The sequence below is a fragment of the Notechis scutatus genome, unplaced genomic scaffold, assembly GCF_049901735.1.
Source record: "Notechis scutatus isolate UNSWTSFEM ecotype Mainland unplaced genomic scaffold, rNotScu1.2 NSCUCTG94, whole genome shotgun sequence".
Taxonomy (NCBI): domain Eukaryota; kingdom Metazoa; phylum Chordata; class Lepidosauria; order Squamata; family Elapidae; genus Notechis; species Notechis scutatus.
In genome coordinates this window covers 26069-53581 of record NW_028263133.1, presented here as the reverse complement: position 1 = coordinate 53581, position 27513 = coordinate 26069, and the positions used below count along the sequence as shown (strand labels likewise).

At 44.5% G+C, this 27513-nt stretch overlaps 1 protein-coding gene across 3 annotated transcripts; it reads right to left on the bottom strand.

Annotated features, from left to right (window-relative positions):
* Positions 1–27513, bottom strand: LOC148128619 (vomeronasal type-2 receptor 26-like). Of its 3 annotated transcripts, none has more exons than XM_087948711.1 (5): positions 26982–27513; positions 18147–18938; positions 9321–9533; positions 1971–2097; positions 1–1115 (listed from the first exon to the last, which is right to left on the bottom strand). In XM_087948711.1, exons 1-5 carry the CDS (start codon positions 27237–27239, stop codon positions 430–432), a joined length of 2076 nt encoding a protein of 691 aa, XP_087804837.1. In that variant the 5' UTR covers positions 27240–27513; the 3' UTR covers positions 1–429. The 3 variants fall into 3 exon arrangements, with proteins under 3 accessions (XP_087804837.1, XP_087804838.1, XP_087804839.1); XM_087948712.1 differs by having other exon boundaries at positions 1–965; positions 26982–27512; XM_087948713.1 differs by lacking the exons at positions 18147–18938; positions 26982–27513 and adding exons at positions 22305–22593; positions 23420–25519.

Here is a 27513-nt window from a genome sequence, read left to right as displayed (position 1 = left end):
GCTGTTGCTGAACAGCTGAATTCCTCTGAATTTTACAGTGGTCTCTTTAGCAATATTTATTGAAAGGGGAGAATTCCAGTCGTTCAACAATTCCCCATTTTGAAACATATAGATATCATTTTCTTTGACTCCTGCATACTATCAAAATGGAAATCAAATAAAAGAAACATTAACAATTCTTCCACTATCATAATGATGTTATATCTCATGTTTTTACATTTGTTCTGGCTGTGAGATGCTCTTTTGTGTTCAGCTCTGGCCTCAGAAGGATAATGTAGCACTTGGGGATGAAGATGCAGCCCAGCAGACCAGCACTGGAAGCCAGGATGGAGAAGACCTGCACAGCCACCATGTGTTTCCCTTTGGTGCTCAGGTAGGTGGGCACAAAAGTCACCCAGACACTGCAGAAGACCAGCATACTGAAGGTGATCAGCTTGGCTTCGTTGAAGGCCCCAGGCAGATTCCTGGCCAGGAAAGCCATCGTGAAGCAGACGGCAGCCAGGAAGCCCATGTAGCTGAGGGTGACGTAGAACATGACAATGGCCCCTTGGTTGCATTGCAGGATGATCTCTCCAGGCTGGGAGAGGAGGTCAGAGTCAGGGAAGGGGGAGAAACTCCCAGCCAGATGGAGCAGATGATAACTTGGACACCAGAAGAAGACAGGATGATGGAGTTGGCCAAGCTCTTCCCCAAACATCTCTTTGCTCGGTTTCCTGGTTTTGTGGCCAGGAAAGCCAGCACCACCGTGATGGTTTTGGCCAAGAGAGAAGAAATGGCAACTGAGAAGATGATGCTGAAGACCGTTTGTCGGAGAAGGCAGGTGGCTTTCCTTGGTTGACCAATGAAGAGAGAAGAAGACAAGAAGCAAAGCAGGAGGGAGACCAGGAGGATGTAGGAGAGGTCCCGGTTGTTGGCTTTGACAAGGGGAGTTTCTCGGTATTTAATGAAGACGATTAAAACAAGGCCTGTGGTTAGGAACAAGACTAGGGCAAAAGAAACCAGGATGATGCCCAGAAGTTCTTCATAACACAGGAAGGTTATAACTTTGGGGATACATTGGACTCTTTTTTTATTTGGGAATTTATCATCCGGACATTTGGTGCATTTTTCTGTATCTGAGGGAAAAAACAACCCCATATTTCTTTGTCCTTTGCTTTTCAAAATATATTGTGCATTCTTTGGGAACAAGTGATTATCAGGAGCATTTTCTGGGATGGATTTCTTATATATCTCCAGAGTCAAAAAAATAAGTGTATCACTTTTTAAAAAATATAGCTACAATATATTTTTGATAGACTATGAAATTGAGGGAAGCTTTGGACTTGAAAGATTTCCTTTGTAATGTTCAGAATATTGATAGGAACCTCCATTACTAAAGGAAAATAATGAATCAATTAATCTTTCTAGAGAAACTTACGTGCAAGATGGCAATTCTTGTCATACTTGCCTCAGAGGTGGCTGGCAGATCAAGTGACTGTTGCAAATAATTTGGAATGGCCATTGGAACAGTGGTGATACGGGTGCAGACACATACAGGCATACCTATCCATGCTGTCACATTGTGTATCTCGTACATCAGCAACACCTTTTCAGTGTTCCTCAAAGGGAACCCATGTAGACTGCATTGCAGTCCTCCTTTCAGGAGGTGGACCTAAAACAATTCCTTGTGTTTCAAGGAACTCAGGTATTCCTAGAGAAGTAAATGTGGAAGGAAGGACCCATCCAAGCTAAAAAGAAGAAATATTTTCTCTGGCAGTAGTAAAGCCTGCCCAATCTGCCACAACCACATCTCTCTATCCAGCCCTTCTTTCACAGTCTTTTTGCTCTTCTGTTTAGATAAGAAATGGGGTATTTTGGAAATAAATCAGAAATCAATTAAGCTTAAAAGTGTGTTTTAATTCACATTCATGACAATGCTCTGGATGGATCCAGTTCCGCGAAGCCTCCCATTTTCCGCTGGTGTCACCCACCTTTCTGAATGGAGAAGGTCCCCTCTGGACAAGGAACGCAGTCGTAGCAGCAAACTGGCTCTCCCTCTCGAGCCCTCTTGACAAATCCAGGACGACAACTTTCCACACATTCAGATTGAGGAAAGGACTGAGCAGAAAAAAACCAGGATTGTCAAAAGAAATGTGTTAGGTCCATTGAAAATGGAGGTAAAAATGGATATTAGACATTAGATATTAGCCTCTGGTCTTCACCTAAATAAATACAAAATCTCTCACTATTTTCAAATGGTTGGTGATATAACTTCTGGAAGATTCTTCCTTTAGTTCCTCTCTTTTGCTTTTGGCATCTCACATTGCCAAAAAAAAGAGGACTTTATTAAATAGAAAAGTCTGGAGAGATGGAACCAGTGGTGGGATTCTACTGGTTCTGTCCAGTTCTATAGAACCGGTTGTTATGATTCTGCACAGTTCGGAAAACCGGCAAATCGCACCACTAACTGGCCCCGCCCCTCTCTGCCCATCCCTCCCCTCCGTGCCCAGTCAGTTCTTTTTTTTTTTGTAAATTTTATTTGAGTTTTCACAAAGAGAAAAAGAATACAAATAAAACATCTTTTTTGAAAGTAGCGTAATCCCGGGTTATATTCTTCGTACAGACACAAATTCAGGTTCATCCTCATTTTTATATTCTATTCCATATCTTATTACTATTTTACATTTTCTGCATAGCTTCTCCCCTCTTTTAATTTTCTCAATTTTAATTATCTCATCTCAATTCAAATCATTGTATTTATATTTTTTGTCTGTCCTGTTTCAATTATCTATTATTTTTTCGCCTTAAACAAAATTTCTCCTCTAGTTACTGATTGGAGTATGACGCCTTTATATCTTTTCCCTAAAGTTGTAACATTCAATATAATACATAACTTCCATTCGGATTCTGCTTGGTACATTCTTAAAATACACACTGTATTCTTAAAAAAAGAAAAAATTATAAATGTATATAATTAAAACAACAAATTCCATTCCAATTCAATTCTATCATTAATATTAATATTCATTAAAGTCTTAACATCTTTTACATTACTTTTCAATTAAATATCATACTTCTATGAGAACAATTATAAGCTTTCCATAATTAATTCCCCCCTCACTTATATTTTATAAAACATTAACTAATTAAAATGTTCTCGTTCCTTCCTAATTCAATTTTCTCATTTATTTTATTTCACTTATTTTATTCACAAACATTTCACTAAATTACACTAACTATTTTATCCCTCATTTTAATCATACGTTGTTTCCAATTTTCTAAAGTTATTTCTATTACTAATATAACAATCTTATGTACCTTTACAGAATCCCTTTTTCAGTTAGATTTTCACCCATGATCTCTAAATAGGTCCTGTTTCTCTATATCTTGTTCCGGTCCTTTGTAACTTCTTATCCTTTCCTTCTTCCCTCTCTTCTTCTCTCTCCCCTTTCTACCCCCTTGTCTCTCTAGCTCTATTACTCTCTTCTGTATTCCCCTTTTCTGTTGCTTTCCAATATTATACTTATTTTTCTAATTAGTTTTCTTTTCTTTGGTTGTTTTTTAAGTCTTAAATTCTCCATTCTCTTTCCCCCTTTCCTTTTTCTTCCCACATAAAATTACTTGTTCATTAAAGATGGCTTCTTCTTTGTCCCAGTCTTCTTGTTTTGCAGTCGTTTCTTGTTCTTTCTCATAGTTCCAAATCTCCATTTCTAAGAATTGAAAAACAAAGCCAAAAGAACCCTTCCCTTCTTGTGCATCTTCTTTGTACTTTTTAAATTCCATTTTCAATTCATCCAGAAGTGGTGCCATTGTATAAATTTTTAAACAACCACCCGATTGATTTTAGTCATTCAAATATAATAACCAAGAATCCAAAGATCACCATATAATCTAAATACAGGCAAGCTGTTTCTTTTTGCTCTTTTTTTTCACTTTCTCTTCCTGGGGTTACTATTTAGTTGCAAAGTTTCAGTTAAAATGTATCTTTTAGAAGTCTTGTTGAAGTTTTACTGTAGATTCTTTTTAATTCCAGGCAGTCTCCTCCCTCTTCCAGATCCTGCCCTTATTCTTTTTCTCTCCCTTTCTGCTTATGAAAAAGAAAGCTTTTAATGTCCAGAAATCTTTATTATCCCTTTGGCATTTTGTTTTATTTTCAGCTTAATTGCCTATTGATGTCAAAGCGGATTTTTCGATTTCTTATTTAAGTCTCTTAGTTGTCAGTATAGGGAAGGAGAGAGAAGAAAAAAAGCCAAACCTTTCCCTTTTCACTTTCCTTTGCTGCTTCCGACTCTTCTTTGGGAGCGATGTTGTTTTTGTAAGTTTAAATTCCAGGGTACCTTGGTTGTTGCTTTTACAATTTAACCCAGTCAGCCAAAACTTTCACTTCTTATTTTCCTCCTGCACATTCTTTTCCGGTCGAGTTCCTCTTTGTGGTGGCCATTTCTGACCACCACTGCAACCGCCGGGAAAGGGAGTAATGGCCAGCTGGGGAGGAGAGATGCGGCTCTCCTGAACCCTGCTGGTGGTCTCCCCCTCTTCACCACCTCTACGGGTGGCTTAGCCCGAAACCAGCCGGCTCGGGCACTCCAGCAGCGAGCCCAGACAGAAACCGCGCACGATCGTGGATTTCTGCCTGTCACCAAAGCCCTTCAAACCGGAAGTACAATGCCCAGTCAGTTCTTATCGCGCATGCGTGGCATCGCCTGCAGCCTGCTTTTGCCCACTCGCCAGGCCAGCCATTGCTGCATGCCTTCCGCTGTGGCCCTGCCTGATCTCCTGGGTGAGTGAGGCTCTGCAAGCTCCGGGGCCCAGACACCTACCAGCCAGTACCAGTCACCTTTTTCCCCCACCCCACTTGCCTTTTGCTGCTGCCACCCGCCACCCTAACCCCCAGTAGATAAGGCCCAGCAGATGTGGTGAATCCAGGTGGGGGCGAGATGCAGAACTGGTGGGGACCAGAGCTACATTTCGCTGTACTGCAAGACATGTGGAGAGGCTCATGTTCTCCTACTGCTGGGAGAGCAAGAGAGTCTTTCCGGCACAGCTCTGGGCAGCAGAGAGAAACAGGATTCAAGCAGGCTGCTTCTCTGCCGCCCAGAGCCGCCCGTTTCCCTATTGGAGAGGAAGTTGCAAACTTTTCGCTGTGCCAGGAAAGACTCTCTTGCTTTCCCAGCAGCAGGAGAACATGAGCCTCTCCACATGGGATTAGCTGGGATTCACGCAGCTGCTGGACCCTGCCGGTGGTGCGGCAGAGGTGTGGGGGAGGGAGACCAGGGAGCATGGACCATTTGCCTACCATCCCTTCCCTCTCCCACCCGCAGCCCCTTTGTTGGACCCAGAATAATCACCCCTGGTTGGCCCTGCCACCCCACCCGGTTGCACCCATGTAGGCAACAGGCGTTGCCATTTTGAAGTTGAGGGAGAATTTGGGGAAGGAGGTGGAGGGTCCTGCAGTGGCTGGTACAGGAGCACCATTGAGAAGCAGGGAAGTGGCCTTCTAGTGGTCCGACCTGGTGTTCAGGCTGGAGGCGGGCCACGGGAAGTCAGAGCACCGAGGGAAGAGGGGGATTGCCAGGTGGAGCTGCCCTCTCCTAGAAGAATTGGGACCATTGGGGTAGTCCTAGGAATTGGGTGAGTCGAGCCGCAGCTCCTTGCCTTCTTAGCTCAGGGAATGGCCACTTTCTGCAGGAGGAAGACTGCGGAGGGGCAGGTCTACCTGAGTGACTCCTCCGGTGTCTTCGCCAGATTATTTGGACACATACAAGTGAGCACAGTTAAAGGCACTGCTGTTAAACAGCACTGCTATAAAATCTTTTATAGATGGCATCTCCCTCCTTCGAGGATAGCGAAGATGCACCCCAACATGAGTCCACATTGCTGGAAGTGTAGGAAAAAGAAGGAACCTTTTTCCATATGTGGTGGTCTTGTGCAGAAACCCAAAAGTATTGGAAGAAAATCAAAACTTGGTTGGAAGAAATCACAAAAGAGCAGATCGAATACAAACCAGAGTCCTTCCTACTAGGGATTTTTGACAAGCAAATTTCCAAAAATCTAAATACATAACAATACACATTTTAACAGCGGCCAGATTAGCCTTTGCTCAACACTGGAAACAACATCAAATTCCATCAGAAGAAATGATTATTGAAAAAATCTCCAAATGCGCAGAAATGGATAAATTGACTTTGGCGCTAAAAAACAAAGACACTTCACTATACTACGATAACTGGAATTGTTGGTATAATTGGATTGACCAAAGACAAATTATATATCATAAGGCATAAAAGAAAAAAGTATCAATCCATAATAATGAGGTAGCGATATAAGTAAAAACAGGTGTGGTTATATGACACAAGTTAAGGTTATGAAAACAACAGAAGATCTTGCAAACTGTTAAAATAAGAATACTTTTAATCTTGTAACCTCCTTCTTTCTTTCTTCCCCCTTTCTTTTTCTTTCCTTTCTCAAAATTCTTTCCCTCTCTTCCTCTCCTCTTTTCTTTCTTTTTCTTTCTTTTGCTTATTTGTGTACGTATTGTGACTGGTTTTAATTAATAACTATAATAAACTATATTTAAAATAAATAAATAAAGGCACTGCTGTTGCATGTGAGCTCATGCCTCAATCCACAGCTCCGTAAAGCCAACACCAAAGAAGTGGGCGATCAGGTGAACCTGTGATGCAATTCTCACTTGGATCTCGGCCGCTCCAGGCCGTCCGACCTCAAAGCCCTTTTAGGAGCCACCGTTCCCAGGTTTCTACTCGCCTGTGCTTGGTCGCCCCCTCTTCACCTTGATGAAGTGGCTGGCCCTGCCCCTGACCCTCCCCTCTTTCACCTGGCCTAAGAAGGTGAGGATGAAGGTGGGGGATGGCGAAGCGGCCGGGTCCCTATCTTCCCGATTCTCTCTCCCACTCTGTGTGTGTGTGTGTGTGTGTGTGTCTCCTTGAAAGCTGCGGCATGGCCAAGCCAGCAAAGTTCTCCTTGGCGCTATTCATTACTTCTTTCATTTCTTCTTTTCGGAATCCAGACTGGCTGAACAATTGCCAGACCGCGGTGAAAGTGTCCCTTCGGGTGACCCTCCTCCTCCCTCTCCTCCTCCTCTCATAACCGGCAGTTGTGGCGGGGCCGGGAGGATGCATGTGCACGGGGAGATGCACCTCAAACAAATGCCAAAGCACAGAAATACCTGGTATGGGGTGGGTGGCTACTCACTTGAGGAGCGAGCGTCTCCCCACACAAGTGCACCCTCCTGATCCATCCACAGCTGCCAGGTGCAAGAGGAGGAGGAGGAGGAGGGTCGAATGGATGCTTCCACCGCGGTCTGGCAATCCTTGTTCAGCCAGTCTGGATTCGAAAAAGAAGAAATGAAAGAAGTAGCGAAGAGCGCCAAGGAGAGCTTGCTGGCTTGGCCCAGCCACAGCTTTGAGGGAGACACACACACATTCACAGATACACACACACACACAGAGTGGGGGAGAGAGGGGAAGATAGGGACCCGGCCACTTCGCTATCCCCCACCGTCACCCTTACCTTCTGTCACTGCTCCATTTGGTGAGCCATCTATGGTTTAGTATCTCCTTCAAACTGGTGAGAAACCCACAAGGGCTGGAGAATGTGTCACTAAGAGCTTCAGGTTTGTTTGCTCCTTGTGCCCAAAATAGCAAAGAACAAGGGAATTCTGTTGACCAGGGCCTGAATTCAGATGAATTTGAATCATGATTGGGTGGAGGTCCTTTTGGTCCCATTGGGACAGAAGCTTCATCCTGCTTGGGAAAAGTGTCCCCTGAAAGGGCCGGTTCATAGTTGGGGGAGGTTCTTAAAGAGACCAGACCTGGTCAGACTTATCCATGCCTCTCTTTTACACAAACACACACACACACACACACACACACACACACACACACACACAGAGTGGAGGGGGGGAAGTTAGAGAAAGAGAGAGAGAGATACAGAGAGGGAGAAAGAGAGAAAAAGAGAGGGAAAGAGTGAAATAGAGGGAATGAGAGAAGAGGAAGAGAGAGAGAAGAAAGAAGAGGGAAAGAGAAAGAAAAGAGAGAAAGGAAGCAGAAGGAAGAAAAGGGATAGACAAAGAAAGGGAGAGATGGAAGGAAGGGACAAAGAAAGAAAAAGAAAGGAAGAGACGGAGGGAGGAGAAAGTGAATGAGATATATGAATGGATAGATACATGGAAGGAGGGACGGAGGTAGAGAGAAAAAAGGAGAGGAAGGAAGGACACAAACCCTGGCTTCAGAAGACTCGTTGAAGCAATGCAACAATCTAGGGCTGGGCTGCAAGGGTTCTCGGATATAGTCCAACCCGCTGCTCCAGCAGGAGACCCTTACAGAATCAAACAATAGCAGGGTCAGAAGGCTGTGTGCGCGTGTGTGTTTGTGTGTTTGTGTTAATGGTTGTCAAAACTCCAAAAACAGGGTCAAGGAGCTCTGGGGAGATCAGTTATAAATTAGAAAACTTGCTAAGCAACTGGCCATTAAGCGAGGACCACTTGTATTTGGTTTGCCAGTCACATGGCCACATGGCCATGCCCATCTGGTCACGTGACCACCAAGCCATGCCCACAAATTCAGCCACAACCACAGAACCGGTTGTTACAAAATTTGAATCCCACCCCTGGGTGGAACTGAGAAAATATTTCAGCATTAAGTGATAACCAGCCAGTTCCTTCTCATGACCCCATTAACATGCATTTCTCCCCTCTTCTTACACCCATAATTTTAAGGTGTGATATCAGAACAATCTTGATAATTTCAGGTGAACTGAAAGCCTTGGAGCTGCTTCCTAGGAGCAGAAGGCCCATTGCTCCATCCCAGGGAGGGTGAAAGGGAGGCATGGAGATCTCTGGCCATGTCCGTCCTCCTTAAGAGCCTCCCAGATTATGGAGCTGCCCCTTCAGGGGACACTTTTCCCCAAGCAGGACGAGAGGAAGCTTCTTTCCCCCAATGGGGCCAAAAGGATCTCCGTCCAATGACGATTCAATCCCATCCGATACAGTCCAAGCCTGGATTCAGGCCCTGGTCAGCAGAATTACCGCCTTCATTGCTCTTCTGGGCACAAGGAGGAAACCACCAGAAGCTACTAGCGACACATTCCCCAGCCCTTGTGGGTTTCTCACCCCTTTGATGGAGACCCTTAATCGTACGGGGTCCACAAAATGGAACAATATTGAAGCCTCCCAAGCAGCCTAAGGGAAAAAAATCCGGTTTCTACTGCCCAGATTCAGTTCTCGCTGAAGGTCAACCACCTTTGGGGAATAGCATCAGCCCTCTTGAAATGGGACCTCAGGCTTTGGAAAACAGAGGAAAGACATCAAAACTTTCTCCTACCTTGTTGAGCAACTTTAGCTGTGAAAGAACATCTTGCTTGATAGAAAGTCTGTTTCTTTTAAAATACGCCAGAGTTTCTCTTCTGGGATCATCCCTGGGAAGAACCAAGTAGCCCAAAATGGCCACATCTGCTGCTACCTCTCCATTTGGGTCCATGTAGAGTTGAAGGTCTGAAATATTGACAAACTCATTCTTCTCCAGGAAAGGATGGAACTAGAATGGGAACATTGAGCAATTTTAAAAGCAGAAAACTTTGTTTCTTATCCCAGACACTTTTTCACATTTGAATCTTTCTTCTGTAATTGCCTAATTTACAGACATGCTTGATTAGTGTGAGATTGTGGCTAAGAAAAACCACCAGGATTCAAAGTTGATCCAAGGAAAAAGTGTTAAGTTTGGAGAGTAATGGAGACCAGACATCTGACCAGTGACTTCAACTCTTTATTAACAGTAAATAGAACAGAACAGAGCAAGGCTATGGGCAACAGCAACCCTTTTATAGGGTTAGCTGCTACCTTATTAACCAACGACATGTGCAACAAGTTCAAACTTATAACCAATGAGAAGTGTCAAAACAGTGGCAAATCAGGGACTAGTTATGGACCAATCCCTAGTTGTTGTATAAGGGCCAATCAGGTGTGCAGGTTTCCAAACCCTGATTTGCATTTATGCTAATAACTTTTATTGATTCACAACACCCCTCCCCTTGGGTTCCGTTTGAGGGGAGCTGTAATAAAATCCTCAAGATAGACAGGCCGTTTGGTCTGTTTGGATGATTTCCGTGGCTCCACCGGTTTTGGTCTAAGGTCCGGTTCCGGTGGAGTGTTTGGATGATCTTTATTAAAGTCTGTTTCGCTGCACGGTGATTCCGTGCTGTTTTCACTGTGGTTGTCTCCGCTACTCCGTGTTTCTTTGGGGTTTTGCAGTTCGGTTTCCCGTATTAAAGTTCCCTGAAAAGGTCAATTCCCTCCCGCTTCAAGTTCCGGTGTTTCGCTGGGCGTAGGGTTTCCGTTGGCCTGCTATTTGTCATATCAAAAGTCAATTTCCTCGATATTTCCTCCCCTTGAGTTTGTGAACCCGGGAGTCATGGGCACTGGGTGGTAATCTCGATCGGAGTTGGTCTATGTGGCGTTTCCACCCTCCCATCGTCTGTTAGCAGGCGGTACGATCTAGGCCCGGTAAGGTGGGTAACGGTTGCGGGTATCCATAATGGGTCACCGGAAAAGTTTTGGCAAAGATTAAATTGCCTACCTTAAATTCCGGCATTTGCTGCTGGATCCGAAGGGCTTTTCCGGTGCGAATGCGGGATGGAGCCAGTCAAGGTGCGATCGCAGTTTCCGCCCCATAAGAAGTTCAGTGGGTGTTTTGTTGGTCACGCTGTGGGGCGTGAGGTGCTGCAACAAGAGAATTTGATTGATTTTCTCGTCGATGTTGCCAAATTCCATTTTGTGAAGGGTCTTTTTACAAATTGTACCATGCGTTCTGCACGTCCATTCGCCGCAGGGTGCGCGGGCGAGGTTAGCGCATGGCGGATGCCCCATCAGCAAGATTTTGTTCAAAGGGTAATGCAGTAAACTGTGGGCCGTTGTCCGAGACCAACATGTCCGGAAACCCGTGTGTGGCAAATAGTCTGTTTAATTTATTGATAACTGAGTCCATTGTAGTTGTGTTCATTCGATGGATCTCGAGCCAATTTGAATAGGCGTCGACAGTAATAAGGAAAGTGTGTCCTTTGGTAGGTCCCGCAAAGTCAATATGAATATGGGACCAAGGTCCCCTCGGAGTTTCCCATTCGGTTGGGCTTGCTTTAGGCGGGCGTTGCTGACGTCCCTGGCAACGTTGACAAGTAGCGACCCAGGCCTCGATTCTTTTGTCGATTCCTGGCCACCAAGCGTAGCTACGTGCGAGTGCTTTCATCCGCACGATACCCGGATGTCCTTCATGCAATACCGCCAAAACAGTTTGTTGCAATTTGCCAGGGATTACGACTCGATCGCCCCACAAGATACAGCCTTTTTGGGAAAACAGTTCGGTTTAGCGGGCTTTGAAGGCGCCCATTCCGGTGCTATTTGGTCTGTCGGCCACCCCGTTCAACCCAGCGTAGGATGTGTTGCAGAACTGGGTCACGTTTTGTTTCAAAGGCAATGTCTCTAGCCGTCAATGGTGGTACATGTAGAGCTTCGATCTGTAGTGTTGAGATGGTTGGGGCTGGATCTACAACAGAGTCTGGGAGCAGCGTTCTGCTCAATGCATCAGCGTGGAGAATTGATTTCCCGGGCGATGTTGCAAGGTGTAGTTGTAGGCCGCCAAGAATTCAGACCAACGGGTCATTCTGGGGGGACAATATATACGGGGTTGGTTTATCACCCGCAATGATCCCCAGTAGTGGTTTATGATCAGTAATTATCATAAATGCACGGCCATAAACATATTCATGAAATCTTTTAACCCGCCACAATAGCTAAAGCTTCTTTGTCCAGCTGACTATAATTTCTTTCAGCTTTAGCTAAGGTTGGCGAAAAAACGCGATGGGGGCTTCTGCTCCATTTGGTAATACGTGGGCCAGAATTGCCCCAACCCCAAAGGTGATGCGTCACACGTGATAGTGAGCGGAAGAGTCTCGTTGTACTGCATAAGTACAGAATCAGAAGTTAGCAATTTCTTCACTTGTTGGAAAGCATATTGTTCCCGTTGTCCCCAAACCCACGTTGCTTTTTTGTCTAATAGTCTATGCAATGGTTCAGCTACCGTTGCTTTGTGGGGTAAAAAGACATTATAGAAATTGATAAGTCCAAGGAACGCCTATAGGTCTGCCTTGTTCTTTGGAGTGGGGGCTTTTTTAATTGCCCTTAATTTGTCTTCGGTGGGATGGATTCCTTGGCTGTCCAGGAGGTATCCCAAAAATTCTACTTTTTCGGTACATAACTGGCATTTATCTTTTTTAACTCTGAGGCCTGCGTTTTGGAATCTTTGTAAAACCTCTCTGAGTCGTTTTTCTAGAATGTCTTTGTTAGGGGCGGCGATGAGTACATCGTCGAAATATGGTACGACCCCTCTTATCCCTTGTAACAACCTTTCCATTAAGCTCTGAAAGATTCCGGAGGCAACGCTACTCCCGAACTGGAGCCAGTTGCATTTAAATGCGCCCCTATGCGTTACGATAGTTTGCGCCTCTGCCGTGGTCGGATCCACAGGCAATTGTTGATACGCCTGGGCTAGATCTAGTTTCGCGAAAACTTTTCCGCCACCCAGGGAATGGAGCAAGTGTTGCACTACCGGCACTGGATATGCACTTTGCTGCAGTGCGTGGTTTAAGGTGGCCCGGTAGTCTCCAAATTCTTAGTGACCCATCAGGCTTGATAGGCGTCACTATAGGGGTTTCCCAGCGGGTGTGGTCGGTGGGCTCCAGCACGCCCTGCACTATTAGCTTATCGAGTTGTTCGTCGATTTTAGGCTTCAAGGCGAACTGCACCCGACGCGGTTTAAGGCGGATGGGTGCTACCTCAGGGTTCACGTTAAATGAGATCAGGGTCCCCTTGTACTTGCCTAGTCCGTTTGCGAAAACGTCTTGGAATTCTTGCACGAGTGCCTCCTCCCAACCGCTGCTCTCGGCCCGGTGGACTCCGGCTACAGTGATTCCGAGCGGTCTGAACCATTGAAGGCCTAAAAGACTAGGCCTGTTGCGGTCCACGACAGTCAGTGGTAGTGCGACGGTGCGGTCCTTGAAAGAGACCTGGAATCTGCGGGACCCGACGACGGGAATTCGGTTACCCTGATAGTCTTTGAGTATAACCCTTTGAGGGTTAAGGTCTTGGCGGCGAATCGTTGGAATGAGCTGTTGGAGCGTTTTCCACGACACCATCGAGAGGGAAGATCCCGAGTCCACCTCCATCACACAAGGTTTGTTTTCGATGGCGACCTTTACTCGGATTTTCCCGCATCAAGGGAGGTAGCGTGGCCTATGGTGATTGTTTGGTGGGTCTCTTCCGCCTGGTTTCAATCACGTCTGGTGGAAGTGGTGGACGGTTTGTTTCTGTAGGAGTGGTTTCCCCATTGGTGGTTCAGTTTTTCTCGGTGTGTGCCGAAGAATCCGGAAGACTGGCATTCGGCCTGTTGGGGTTTGGAGTTTTTTTGCTTCTGCAAACCTTTGCGATGTGACCTCGTTTCCCGCATATGCGGCAAAGTGCGTCGAGGAATTTGTAGTTGGATCGTGGGTGATTCGCCCACATCCTGCACACGGTCGGGATGAGGGTTGTGTGAACTGGTCTCGTTCCGTTCGAGTCGGTTGACCTCTTCCTCATCGCTTTCTGATGGGGATTCTAGGTCTTCGTGGTGAGTAGATACCGGTGTCTCTCTGAGCGAGGCGAGGTATCTTTGGCGAGTTGACGTAGCGGTGCGTTGGTGCGGCGCATTCGGCTGCCGACTTCTTGGTCGCCTCTGCTGCAGTGGCTTCTTTAAGGGCATCGGTGAGGCTGATGTCCCCTTTAGCCATAATTTTGCTCTGGATCGTGCCGTCTTCTAGGCCCAGAACCAGGCGGTCCCGGAGGGCTTCTTCTAAGTTGGAGAATCCTCAGAGGCCTCCAAGGTTGTGGAGGTCCGCGATGTAATTGGCAAGGCTTTAGCCCTTCCGTTGGTCCCTCTGGTAATATTCGTGTCTTCTGACTAAGGTTGGCACGGTGGGCGCGTAGTGAGCCCGTAGCAAAGGCTCGAGGACGTCCCAGTCCATCACTTTTACTTCGGCTGGCTTGGCAAGCGATTTTGCCATTTTAAACACGGTAGGCCCGCAGTGAGTTAGAAAGATAGCTCTTTTTTTGCCGGCTGTTGCATCTTTCAAATTGTTGGTCTCCAGAAACATCTGGAACCTATCCATGTACGATTCCCAGTCTTCGGTTTCTGGGTTGAATGGAGCGGGTGGTACAGCACCGCTGGCCATGTTGCAGTTGATGATGCGTGTTCGACCACGTGCTCTGTGTGTTGCTCTGTAGATCAGTCAGCTCTTCGGTCTCCGTATCCCACCTTCGTCGCCAGTGTTAAGTTTGGAGAGTAATGGAGACCAGACATCTGACCAGTGACTTCAACTCTTTATTAACAGTAAATAGAACAGAACAGAGCAAGGCTATGGGCAACAACAACCCTTTTATAGGGTTAGCTGCTACCTTATTAACCAACGACATGTGCAACAAGTTCAAACTTATAACCAATGAGAAGTGTCAAAATAGTGGCCAATCAGGGACTAGTTATGGACCAATCCCTAGTTGCTGTATAAGGACCAATCAGGTGTGCAGGTTTCCAAACCCTGATTTGCATTTATGCTAATAACTTTTATTGATTCACAACAAAAAGGTTTTATTGTAACATTTCTGCAGAAACGGGTTCCTGCCCTGGCAGGTGGGAGGAACGAAAGGCAAAGCTTAAAGGCTCTACTTTTATACCCAAAACTACCCCCTACTACTCCCCCCCCCAGTATACAAATGGCTTGATTTACAATCTATCTTTCAGGATACAAGTTACATTTTATTATCTTTCATGGTGCCTAGCTCGTAACAGACACTTCTTTATCCGGTATCTAGCATTTCAAAGGCATTCCAAAATGTGTGATAGTTCCCAGCACTTCAAAAACATTCCAAGATCAGTTCTAATCAGTGCTTGATACCGCATTTCCTTATTTCAAAAGGAAAACCTCCCTTTTTCATTTTGAGTTTTGAGTCATAAAATGAATACACTTCCCACATTAGGAAAATAGGTGTTTCCACTATCTTACAAGTGAATGAAAAAAGTTCACAAAAATTTGTTGATCATATCCCGACAATATAGATTTTAACAAAATATAGTTGAACAACAGAAAAAAGGAGATTTATGAACTCCCTGAAAGCAACAGGTTGGTTATCGGAAACACGGATTTGTCAAGAAGAAAATTGTCAGGGTAATCCTCTCCCAGGAAGCCCAGACAGGAAACCTGAGCTAGGCCCACTTCGCTGTAATGCTGCACTGACAGGATTTGGGGAGTCAGAAAGTACAAATCTCCCACTGACCCTTTTTTTATGCAGCTGTAGGTGTCCTCCTCTTATCTGGTTCTTCCCCAGGCAGAATCTCTTTTCCACCCCCCAAAAGTCATTCCCTCCTATCACTGCCCTTTCTAAATGGATTGTGGGGAAGGGGGGGATATAACCTATGTGCTCTGTACAAGTCATCCTCACATATTATTTCATTTCCCAAATACATTATGGAAATACTGCTGATATAACTCGATCTCAGGAAAGAATAATAAACAATTTTGTGATGTGATCAGAAACCCAGTTAAGTGAGGGGTGGATGGTATGATAATTAAGTGGATAAAATTGATTTAAAAATGGTACTCAAATAATCTTTAGGTTTTTTTAATCTTTGTCATGAAAGTGGGAAGATACAACATTTTGTCGTTAAGTCAGCAATTTTTCTATGTTGTCATCAATATAATAGGGTTGATAAATTGCTATTATACAAGATTTATAACAATTCTCAGGCAAATATACTTTTATGTTATTTAAACATTACCAACTTTCCAGAAAAATATTTATGATTTCCTCCTAGAAACAACTGTATGACTAAAAAGCAGTAGAAAACTATCTGGGTTTTAGGATTTGATAAACTATAGTATCTCATATAAGAACATTAATGATGCACTGGATGAAGGATTGTGCCAAGCTTGATAAGTATATAAGGGAGCCAGTTTTCTCTACTGATTAAGCGTCCGAAGTAGAAAGCAAGAGGCTGTGAGTTCAAGACCCGCCTTGGTCATGAAGCAGGCTGGGGGATTGGGGGCCAGTCTCTCAGCCCAACTCAACTCACAGGGTTGTTGTTGTGGGGAAAATGAACACACAACTACTCATTGGTACTCAGCCCCTGTGGCTTCTGCAGGGAAGGGCTTTTAAGGATGGGGGATGAGTTAGTGCACTTAGTGAACTCAAACAAGGTCTCAAAGATCTGGAAATCCAACAAGATGGGGCTGCTCTTCCCAAGAATGTTTATTTGAGCAGCCTTTAGAGCAACGAGATATTTTTATCGAATAACCGTGCCAAAAGTCCAAAGGGAATTAACCTCCGAGAGCTGCAACGGAGTTCCCAGAGCCGTTTCAGGGGGCCGATACAAAGAAAGAGCACCTGAGCTGAGACTGGGGCCCTGAGGACAAGGGGCCACGAACTGCAGCTCACGGCCTGCTATGCTGCATATCCTATCAGGACTCAGGGATTCACTTTGTGATGCCTTTCCTAATAAAATATCCGGGAAATTCGGAACTCTTTTATGTGCAACTGCAGTTCTCAGATCAACATGGTGAAGTTTCTCTGAATGGGGCCAAATTCTGTTCTGCTGTAAAATGGATAGGTTGAAGGAGGAACCTGTGTTGGAGACATTTGCCATCTTGAATTATTTGTAAATAAATACATGTTTATGAAAACAATCTCAAAATCGTACTTGACTGCAACCTGAAATGAGTCTTGAGAGAAGACGAGGAGGAGATTATGAGAGCAGCTTCTCCAACTTACAAAATCTCTCAGTTGGACAAGGGAGGATTCAACACTCTTCCAAGGACTGAAAGAGGTGTTAGGAGTAGTTAAAACCATCCCCTCTCCTACGAAAATGAAATATTTTAGGATATACTAAAAAGGGAGAATATATTTCCCCTTAAAAGAAAAGTAGAAACTCAGAGAGGCTGAAACTCAGCCCCCCTCCCACCTTTGCTAATGGACCATTACTCTGGCCTAGGCCAGTCTATTTTACATAACAAAGTTCTACTCCAGGTAAAGCTATATAGGAATTGCCCAAAGCCCTTTCATTACATCACCATCATCCAGCGAGGCTCAACCAAGCCTGGGACTCAGGACAGCCTACAGAGTTGCCCCTGCATGGCCCCATGGGAGTCTGACCAGCAATCGGAATAGAAGCTCAAATTCAAATCCCAACAGAGGGCATCAAACAGTTGCACTCTCAGCATCTCAGCCCTTCTTTCCTCAACCAAGGCATGTGCTCCTGTCCACCATTAAACCATCTTCCAAGCAGTCACCATGTTTCCAGCGTCTTTCTTCCCCACTTGGAACTGAACCCAGAAGGAGATTTCAACACTCTTCCAATGACTGAAAGAGGTGTTGGGAGTTAAAACCCTTCTCATTCCTAGGAAAATAAAATATTTTAGGATATACTATAAAGACACAATACATTTCCCTAAAAAGAAAAGTAGAAACTCAGAGAGGCTGAAACTCAACCCCCCTCCCACCTTTGCTAATGGACCATTACTCTGGCCTAGGCCACTCTATTATACATAACAAAGATCTACTCCAGGTAAAGCTATATAGGAATTGCCCAAAGCCCTTTCATTACATCACCATCATCCAGAAAGGCTCAACCAAGCCTGGGACTCAGGACAGCCTACAGAGTTGCCCCTGCATGGCCCCATGGGAGTCTGACAACCGATCAGAATACAAGCTCAACTTCAAATCCCAACAGAGGGCATAAAACAGTTGCACTCTCAGCATCTCAGCCCTTCTTTCCTCAACCAAGGCATGTGCTCCTGTCCACCATTAAACCATCTTCCAAGCAGTCACCATGTTTCCAGCGTCTTTCTTCCCCACTTGGAACTGAACCCAGAAGGAGATTTCTTCCAACAGAGGCTAGACAGAAAATTCAGATCTAATCCCTGTTATTCTGGAGCGTCAGACAGGAGCAACTAGATGGTGCAAATCTCTTGACCTTTTGCACCACAAGAAGGTTGAGATGTTCTCCTCCTTCTCCTTTGGGTTCCTTCTCCAAAAGGATCTCAGATTAATGGATCCCTATCGGGACCCCTCATACCTGCCATGGCTGCAGCCTCGGAGCCCCCAACCTCTTTTCTCCCTCCTTCCTTCCCCTCCTCGATCTGGAAGAATAAGCGGCATTCATGGCCTGGGCCAGAGTCTGAATGAAACGGTAATAATGGGGGTAATTTGCGATCCATCTTCTGTTCCTTTTCTCCTGGGTCTCCAGTGGGGCTTTCTGGGTGCATCTTTTCCGGCCTTTGACAGAAAAGACGTGCTTGGAAAGGGAACAGCGGAAATGATCTTGAAACAGATCTTCCACAAAGAAATGCGGTTCAAAGGCAGCATCCGTTGGCCGTTTTTTTTGCAGATAAGTAAAATTCGAAATACTATGGATGTATTTGAGAAGTATGAGCTTGGTTATTGTATTCCTTACAAAATTTGTGAGGATCCAGACTTTCCCTTCAATGGATCCTGGCAAATGCATAAGTGCTTCATGGAAAAGAATAACTCTGTACAAGATGGGAATAAATTCTATGAAGTGGACAAAGACATTGACTTGTCTCCACTTAGAAAGGGCCTCCCTGAGGGGTGCTGTTTGTCCAGTTGCTGAAAATTGTTGTGATATAATCACACAAATTCCATTCCTGACAAGCATCGGAGGGAAAGTCCTCATGAAATTATCTCCATTCTCTGTGTCTGAAGCAAAGAGGCCAATCAGGGTCCATCTGAAATGGAGGAGCAGCTGGACAATTGCTGGGTATTGGAATCCTTCTTTTTGGAGCAATGGGTGGAAAAAGGGGAATCTCCTTTTATAACTCAGAGCCTCTGAAGGATTTCTAACATTGATCTGAAAAAGTAATGAAGAATGCTGTGTTACAATTTGGTCCAGATCAACTCCAAAATATTACTTATTGACAAACCCAATTTTGTTTTGATGAATATATAAGAATAGTTTGTTCCTTAGTCACGGTTTAAAATATTTAAGACAGAATATTAACAAGATTGTCTATCAAAATGGAACGCAAAATCATATTAAATAAAAAACAATAAAAATGCAATGTAAATTTCTGTGTCACCCATACAATTTCAACAATTAGATTCAAATTAGCAGATGTTAGATAAAATGTCTGGATCTAAGATATAGGGCTGTATTATGTGCTATTTTTGAGTACTAAAACCACTTTCTCAGCTTCTATATCCCAAATTCTTTGTGAAGCAATTTTTCAGCTTCTTCTCTAGATGTACAAGAGATTAAGAGACCGCAACTGCTAACAGAAATTGACAGTTGTACAATCCAATAAGTGTTTAATTGAAATTTTGTCTGTTTGGGGACTATGTCTGTTTCATCACTTTAATTTTAACCCAATAATTATATACCCTGAATTTATACAAAGCAGAAATTGTGTACATTAACAATTATCTATGAGGGCACTTCCGGTTTCGCCAGGCTTCGGAGGTGGCGGGGTTTCGCGATCTCTGCGATCCCTGCCGCGCTAGCCGCTCTTGGTTCCTCCGACCTAGACGGGTCTGGAGGATAAGGTTGCCCCGTAGAGGCAACCGAAGTCAGGGAGGATCCGGACAAGGGGTTGGGGTGTTCGCAGACCCCTTCCCCACCCGGCATAACCTCCTTTTCTCAAGTCGGTCCAGCGGCGGTCAGCAATGGCCGCCACAAAGAAGCCAGCAACCGGACAAGATCGTGCTGGAGGAAGAAGGAGAAATTTTTGAAGCGAAAGTTTTTTGGCTGAACTGGGACTAGAAGATACGTTTAATACCCTGAAATCTAAGATTTGGTTTTTTGTTTGAAAGATACTTTTTTTCCAGAAGAGATTTGCAAGCGGCGAGTGAAAGTGTTTCAAGTGAAAGTTTACTCTCCTTCCACATGGAATTAACAAATGAATGCTGAAAATACTACTATTCTATAAAAGGTAAAAATCTGAAGCTTCTTGTTATAAATGGGAAGGGAGAGGACAAAAGGAAAATTTATACTAAGATTTTGTTGAAGGAGATGCCTGGAAGATTTTAGAGATTGGAAGTTAGTGTAATAAGAATTTAAAATACAGACTGGTTTTTTTTTCTCCCTTTGCAACTGATTTTAACCCAGGAAGAAGGGAAGAACTTTGTGCTTTGTTTGGATTGTTTGGTGACTTTGGGACTTTGGGATTTGCTTTAAGCTTGGAAATATCTTTGGCTGTTTTAAGAAGAAGAAGAAGAGGATTTACAATGACTTTATCTGCTGATGAACTGAGAGACGAATATGGCAAAATAAAGAAAGACGATGTGGGAGACATTTTTTGCTTTTTAGAAATTGCGCTTGCTACTTATCAGCAAATACAACAATTGATGGAAGAAGAAGAAGAAGAAGAAGAAGCCATCTTTAATGAACCCATAGAGGTGCTTAAGAAAGGAAGGAGAAAGAAAGGGAAAAAAAGGATATAAGACTTAAAAAAATATCTAAGAAAGAGAAACATAAGATGCAAAATCAATATAAGGCTAGAAAGCAAAAGGAAAGAGAAATACAACAGAGAGGGGAAGTTAAGGGGGGTAAAAAGACCAGATGGGATAAGACAGGGAGGAAGAAGGGGGGAAAAGGCCACGAGGGTATGAAACAAGATGTGAAAAAGAAATGGTTTTTTAGGGATAAAGGGTAATATAATTTTGTTTTAAAAGGATTCTGCAAGGTACATATGATAGTATTGTAGTATTTGTATTAGAAATAGAAAATTATAATTTTATAAGATTTGAGTAAAGACTAAAATATTAAAGGTTTAATAATGGTAGAATTTAAGATTTAATAAAATATTAAAAGGAAGGTTTAAAATATTTAGTTTAAATATAGATTTTAATTGACTATTGTGTGGATGTTAGTATGAATATATTATTGTAATACTTGTTTTTGAAATAGATAATTGGAATGTTATGAGATTTAATGTTTAATGATATATTTAATTATGTTATGGATTCACTATTTTCTTTTTGTAAGTAGTATGTACTAAGCAGAATCAGATAGGGAATTTGGAGTTACCTTAAATGTTAATTTAGAGGTGCGATGGAAAGGCATCATACTTTGATTTGTGATTTCAGGAGAAATTCTTTTATTTTATTATGGGGAATGAAATAAATAGACAATTGGAAAACAATGGACAAAGGATAGAAATATAATGATTTAAATTAAGTTAATAAACAAAATAGAATTAAGAAGAGTGGAAAGTGGGGAGAAGTTATAAAGAAGTTACAGAATGGTAATTAAGATAGGTAATGGCATATAAGATGAATATGAATTTAATCGAAGTCCATACAAAGAGTGGTAATCCGGGGCCAAGCTACTTTTTTGAAAAAGAAGTTTTACTTTATGTGTTTTGTGTGTCTATGTCTATGTGAGATTCAATAAAACCTTGGAGGAAAGCGGGAGGAGAATAATTGCAAACAAGACAGAGGGAAATATGAATATGATGATTAAATTTAAAGAGAAGAAATGAGAGTGTTAAAAGATACTTAAGTAGAAATGGGATATATTAAAATTACACTGTATAAAATATTGTATTATCTGCCTTGTAAAAATTTACAAGGGAAAGAGGTTTAATGTGTACAAGGTTTATGTTTTGTTTGTCTTTAAAAACTAATAAAATTTGTTTTAAAAAAAACAATTATCTATGAGGGCAGGAGGTGAACTCCTTTTATCCATCCCAAAGATACTCTTCTTGGTCTGAATATTTTTTTATACATAGACAGGACTATTGCCAACTTGATTCCAATTGGATAAGGCAGATATTATTGATATGTGAAAATGAATACGCTAATGGAGGACCTCAAAACCTGGATAGTTTTTCAATAGTGGAATATTCAGTAGAATATCCTCTATAGGGACCTTATGGCTCTTCAGTCCTTTAATGGTGAACTTGAAGATGAACATAATAGGCTAAGACATAGTTTATTTATTTATTTATTTGATTTGCCAATTGTTTACAAGATAATAAGTATAAATGTATACATAGTTGTGAATACATGAAATGGATACATATAAGAAAAATAAAAGAATAAGAGAAACAATAGGACAGGGACGGTAGGCACGTTGGTGCGCTTATGCACGCCCCCTACATAGTTGTTATGTTCCCTAATATTCTGAAAAACAGCTCTTGAATTCTATGAAGATATTGGATCTGTTGTTTATCCCCACCACCCCACTCACCTTAGATAGAGAAAAACACACACAAACCTGTGGGACTTTGTAGGTGCCTACAAATGTTGACATCTGGATGGAGATGTCCCTGCCAGCTGCATCAATCAGAGCCAGGAGGTTGTCCTTCCTCCCACAGCCGTAGTTGGGGACATTGGCTTCTCCAGTGGAGAGCATGTCCAGCAAGGCATCTGAAGTGCGGAAGGTGCTTCCATAGTTGTCATGGATGTAGTAACCAAGTGTGAGGTTGTACAGGAGCTGGGAATTCTTGCTGACCATTTGAATGGCAAAAATGAATTGTTGGGTAGCTTTTAAATCAGAAATCTCCCTATTGTAAAAATAATGTTCATGTTATAGTGATCAGCAACAACAAATACTTTTAAAATATATAATCCTTCACAAACCTGCTAAGCTTTAGGCCAACATTGATCCAAATTCAATTATCTAGGAATAGCTAACAACCAAGAAGATAGCCTCAAGATTCAGATGGATCTTGATGGACTAGAACACTGGGCCATATCTAACTAAATGAAATTCAATGTAAAGTCCTACACTTAGGCAAGAAAAACCCAAAGTACACATATAGACTGGGTGAAACCAGGCTCAATAGCAGTAACTGTGAGAGGGATCCTGGAGTCTTAGTGGTTAAAGTAAGTTAAAGATTAAAGATTGTTAAAGATGAGCCAGCAGTGTGCAGCAGGAGCCAAAAAAGCTAATGCAATCCTAAATTGTAATGCAATCCTAAATCGTATTAACAGAGGGATAAAACCAAGATCAAGGGACGTACTAATACCACACTATACAGCCTTAGTAACACCACATCTAGAGTACTGCATCCAGTTTTGTTCACCAGATTACAAAAAAGATGTTGAGACTGTAGAAAGAGTACAGACAAGAGCAACCAGGATGATTAGGGGACCGGAGACTAAAACATACAATGAACGGTTGCAGGAACTGGGCTTGGCTAGCCTAGTAAAGAGAAGGACCAGGGGAGACATGATAGCGGTCTTCCAATATTTGAGGGGCTGCCACAGGGAGGAAGGGATCAAGTTATTTTCTAAAGCGCCCATAGGCCAGACAAGGAATAATGGATGGAAACTGATCAAGGAGAGATTCAACCTGGAAATGCAACTCCATCACCCTGCATGACTTACCAAAAAGGAAGAGGAGGAGGGCCATTGAAAGGCAACATTTTAGGCAACAGAGATGCTCGAGTTACGACCACACCAATGAGATGATCCCCACGCCTGTAATAGCTCCATCGATTGAATCTTTGCTGGTGCTTCAAACTCAATGGGCATTTCCTTCTCAGCTTCCCACAGACTGATGGGGACACCAGCAGCAGCAGAAGCAGAAGCAGGAGGTCCATCATTCATGGCATTAATCAATCCACTTCCAGTTTCTAACACAAACAACAGGAAAAGTTGGAAAAATTCAAAGACTCTGAGAAGTGCCAGTGGCTTTCCTGATCTAAACAGAGAAGCACTCAGTTTCATCTGCAAAGGAGAGAAAGGTACAATCAAGAGCAGAGCCTGTACCTGTCCCAAAACTTGGTCCCAGAGAGCTTCACCAAGGAATTTATCCTTTTCTGATACAAGATCCTTTGCATGTGTCTTCAGTCTAATGCCTGCATCAAAGTGAAAAACTGGAGATATAGCATCACAGGTCTCAAAGGTCATAATTACAGCAAGAAGCAACTTCTCCTCTTGGGATCCTGAACTTTTTCCGGGCTCCATCTGCAGAGGAGAGGCTGGAATAAAACATGTTAGTAAAAATTACAGATACACCCCTGGGATCATTGTTCTGTTATGGTTGTGGTCCTTCCTTCCTGTCAGGGCAAGTCCAGAAAGTGATGCTGGGGAAGAGAGTTCAACACCCAGGAAATTGACTTCTGCTGTCCTTCAACATGGCCTCTTGTCTCCAGAGATTGCTGGGGAAGGTCATTCAGAGCTATGGAGTTTGGTGACACTTCAAGTTAATGCCATTTAACTCTAGTGTTGCCTGTCTTCTAATGACAATGGGCAACCTTGATCTCTGCCCAAGGTTAAGAGCATTTGGAATTTTGTTCTATGTCATAATCCTATATATTGATCTTAATTGCAGCCGATTTTAAAATTGCTTGTGTCTGAACTGAAATTTCATTTCCCATCTTTTCTAGCAATATTAATTTTGGGATAAGAGCTCATTAAGAAGCAGGAAAGTGACAACTTGTGGACTAGATCGTTGAGTAAATAGGGAGAAAGTTATAGAATGGATGGAAATTTTTATTTTTATTTTCTTGTCATTCCTGTGTTATCTTACAATGTTCCTATAATACACCAAGATTCTTTATATTGTGATGTTTCTTAGTTTTTTAAATAAAGAATGGACTGTAAAGTCTGCAGCTGAGATCTATCAATCCAAATCTATCTGTCTGTCTGTCTGTCCATCCATCCATCCATCCATCCATCCATCCATCCATCCATCCATCCATCCATCCATTCAATTTACTGGCCACCCATCTTATCACAGGGAAACCCTACAAAGATGGCAATGATGCCCACAGTGTGGTGGATGGTGCAACCTGATTTCTAGCGACATGATTTCTGGAGATCTGGTGGCTCTTCCTCTGTTGTGGGGATCTTCTATTTGGGGGGGAGGGACCCCTCTGACCTTCCCAATTTCTGGGGCTGAGACTTTCTATACCAAAAAACCTCCAAGGGGTTTGAAGGTGCTGTTGGAACTCCTTTGTTCCTGGTTTATTTGGATCCATTGTTCAGGGAGGATGTTTCTTCACTGAGGGGGACATTAATATGGACTTCTTGGCCCAGAAGGGGGAACCGGGGGGCTGAGTGCGGGGGGGGGAACTGAAGGGACAGGCAGGCCCACCCTGGCAGGGAGGAGCAGAGGAAGGCCCGTATCCCAGGTCCACCGCTTGGAAGTTCTCCCCCTGAACCTCCCTCAGATTCTGCTCTCAGGGCCTGCAGACCAGATCCTGGGTGGCTCCGGGTTCAAGCTGTGGCTTTTCAGGGCCAGGTTGATGTGCGATGAGACTCTCTTCTCCTCCAGGAGGTTCACAGCCATGTCTGACCGAAGCCGGGTGAGGCCCAGAGGGGAGGAAGCCCCTCCTGGGTCAGGAATGAGCCCACCCCAACTTCTGGGTTTGTCCCAGGGAGACCCCAGAGGAGGGGAGGAGGGGGGTGGTCATCCAGGGTTTCTCACAGGCCCTGAGGAGGCTCCACGTGGACCTCTGGCTTCTCTCTGGGGGGCTTCAAGGACCCCAGCCTAGTCAAGCATGTTGTGTGAACGGGGTCCTCGCCAGAAGAAAAGGGTACCCAACACAGGGAGTCCTTGACTTATGACCACAAATCAGCCCAACATTTCTGTCGTTAAGGGAGACATATGCCAAGTGAGTTTTGCCCCATTTTATGACCTTTCCTGCCACAGTCATTAAGTGAATCATTGCGATTAATAAGTTAAGAACACGGTTGTTAAGTGAATCTGACTTTGCTTGTCAGAAGGTCGCAAAATGGGACCACGTGACTTGGGACACAGCCATAACAGTCATAAACATGAAATTTTGGCCAAGCACCTGAATTCTGATCTCTGCATTTGATGCTGCAAAGGTCATTAACTGTGAAAAATGGTCCTATTTCTCAATACAGTTGTAACTTGAATCGGTCACTAAATGAATAAGTTGAGGCCTGCTTGTGTATCTCTACTTGTTCAGCTTCTCTTCCAGGAATTCATCTCCTTCCGAGTCTCCATCATCCACTGACTTCTTGGCCAACAGGTTCAACCTCAGGAAACAAACCCCTGGGGAAGAAACCGGGTTCGGAGGGTCGTGTGGATCCCACCGGTGTCAATTAGGTGGGTGGGGCTTCAATCCGGGGGGGCTGAGTTCCAGTCCTGCCTGGGGCGCCAAGCCAGCTAGGAGGCTCTGGGCCAGCCGCTCCCTCGGAGCCCTGGGAAAGAGGCAATGGAACCGCTTCTGAGCAGCCTGGCCAAGATCTCTGGGCTGGCCTCCCCTGGGGACTTCCAGACCACCTTCCCACCCATCTGGCCGAGGCTGAGGTGCCTCTCTGGGCCTGGCTTCCTCCTTGCCGGTCAAGCGGCCTCCAACGGGCTGGATTCGGAGAGGGTTTGGCAGGGGGCTTTGCTGTGAGGAGGGGGCATGGAGGGGTCCTGCAGGGCCGGGGGAGGGTCTGCAGGGGTCCGCCCCTCCCTAGTGAGGGCAGGGAGGGAGGGGGCTGGGGGAGAGGGAGGCAGGGGGAGCCCCCCAATCTGGTCTGGGCAGCTGAGGTGCTGTCAGAAAGCCCGCCTCTGAGGGAGGGGCCCTCCTTGGGATTGGCTGAAAGGGACGTTATGATCGTCACGCTATGCCATCTTCTGGTTTATGTGTTTTGGCCTGGCACCTATTGCCAACATTGCAGTTCTCTTCCATCAACCTGGGTTAAGGGCGTTGTGTGGACTCACCTAGTGGGGAGGGTCAACTCAGCCTGTCTGCACACAGGATGGGGAGCTTTTCCTAGGATCCGTTTCTGGCTCCTTGGGGGTTTTCAGCAGCTGCAACACTTGGAGTAAACTATGGCTGAGCGAACGGAGGTTGGCGGAATGTGTGAACCGGATCATAGTTTGGCATTCAGGGAAAAAAGTTGGGACAATGGGAATGGGACAGAGGGGCAGCTTTAGGGGTGGAGGGGGGTCAGTGATCCCCCCCCCAATGTCTGGACAAACCTGGATAGAGATTTGGGTGTTCAGAGGATCAACTGGTGACTTTGATGCTCTTTCTCCTGCTTGGAGCCACAGACATGGTTCTGGATGCTGGTTTCCAGTATTCCCAGTGAGGCCAGGACTGAGGATACTGGGGCTGCTGCTCCCCAGGGCAGAAAGGCTGGGGGCGAATCCCAACACTGAGAAAAAAGGGAGAACATGGCTGTGACCCTCTCTGGGTCGGCTTCCTCTCTCTCTCTCTCTCTCCCTCCTGCCAGGCATTGGGAGGAAGGAAGGAGGGAGGGGCTGCTTCCCAGGGTTTTTTTCCAGGTCCTCCGGGTGGATCTCTGTCCTGCCCGGATCGAGTGGGTACCCATGCGGGCCTCCCAAAGGCCAGGACTCCAGCCCCCATCGTCCTCAGCCCCAGCCGTGCCCTGAGCAGAGGCCCCAAAGGGAGGCCCAGCGGAGGCTCTTCCGACCCCCAGGGAGGAACCAGGGGGCTCAGGGGTCCCAGCCAGAGAGCAGTGACCATGGAGGAGGAGGAGGAGGAGGAGGA

What these genes read in the sequence shown, in the direction of transcription:
- LOC148128619 (XM_087948711.1), bottom strand. Translation starts at nt 27,239, where the DNA reads ATGCCTGGCAGGAGGGAGAGAGAGAGAGAGAGAGGAAGCCGACCCAGA. An exon ending in ACACCCAAATCTCTATCCAG is followed by an intron (nt 18,939 to 26,981) that starts GTTTGTCCAGAC and finishes TTACTTTTTCAG; the next exon opens with ATCAATGTTAGAAATCCTTC. An exon ending in CGAGGCTGCAGCCATGGCAG is followed by an intron (nt 9,534 to 18,146) that starts GTATGAGGGGTC and finishes TTCCCATTCTAG; the next exon opens with TTCCATCCTTTCCTGGAGAA.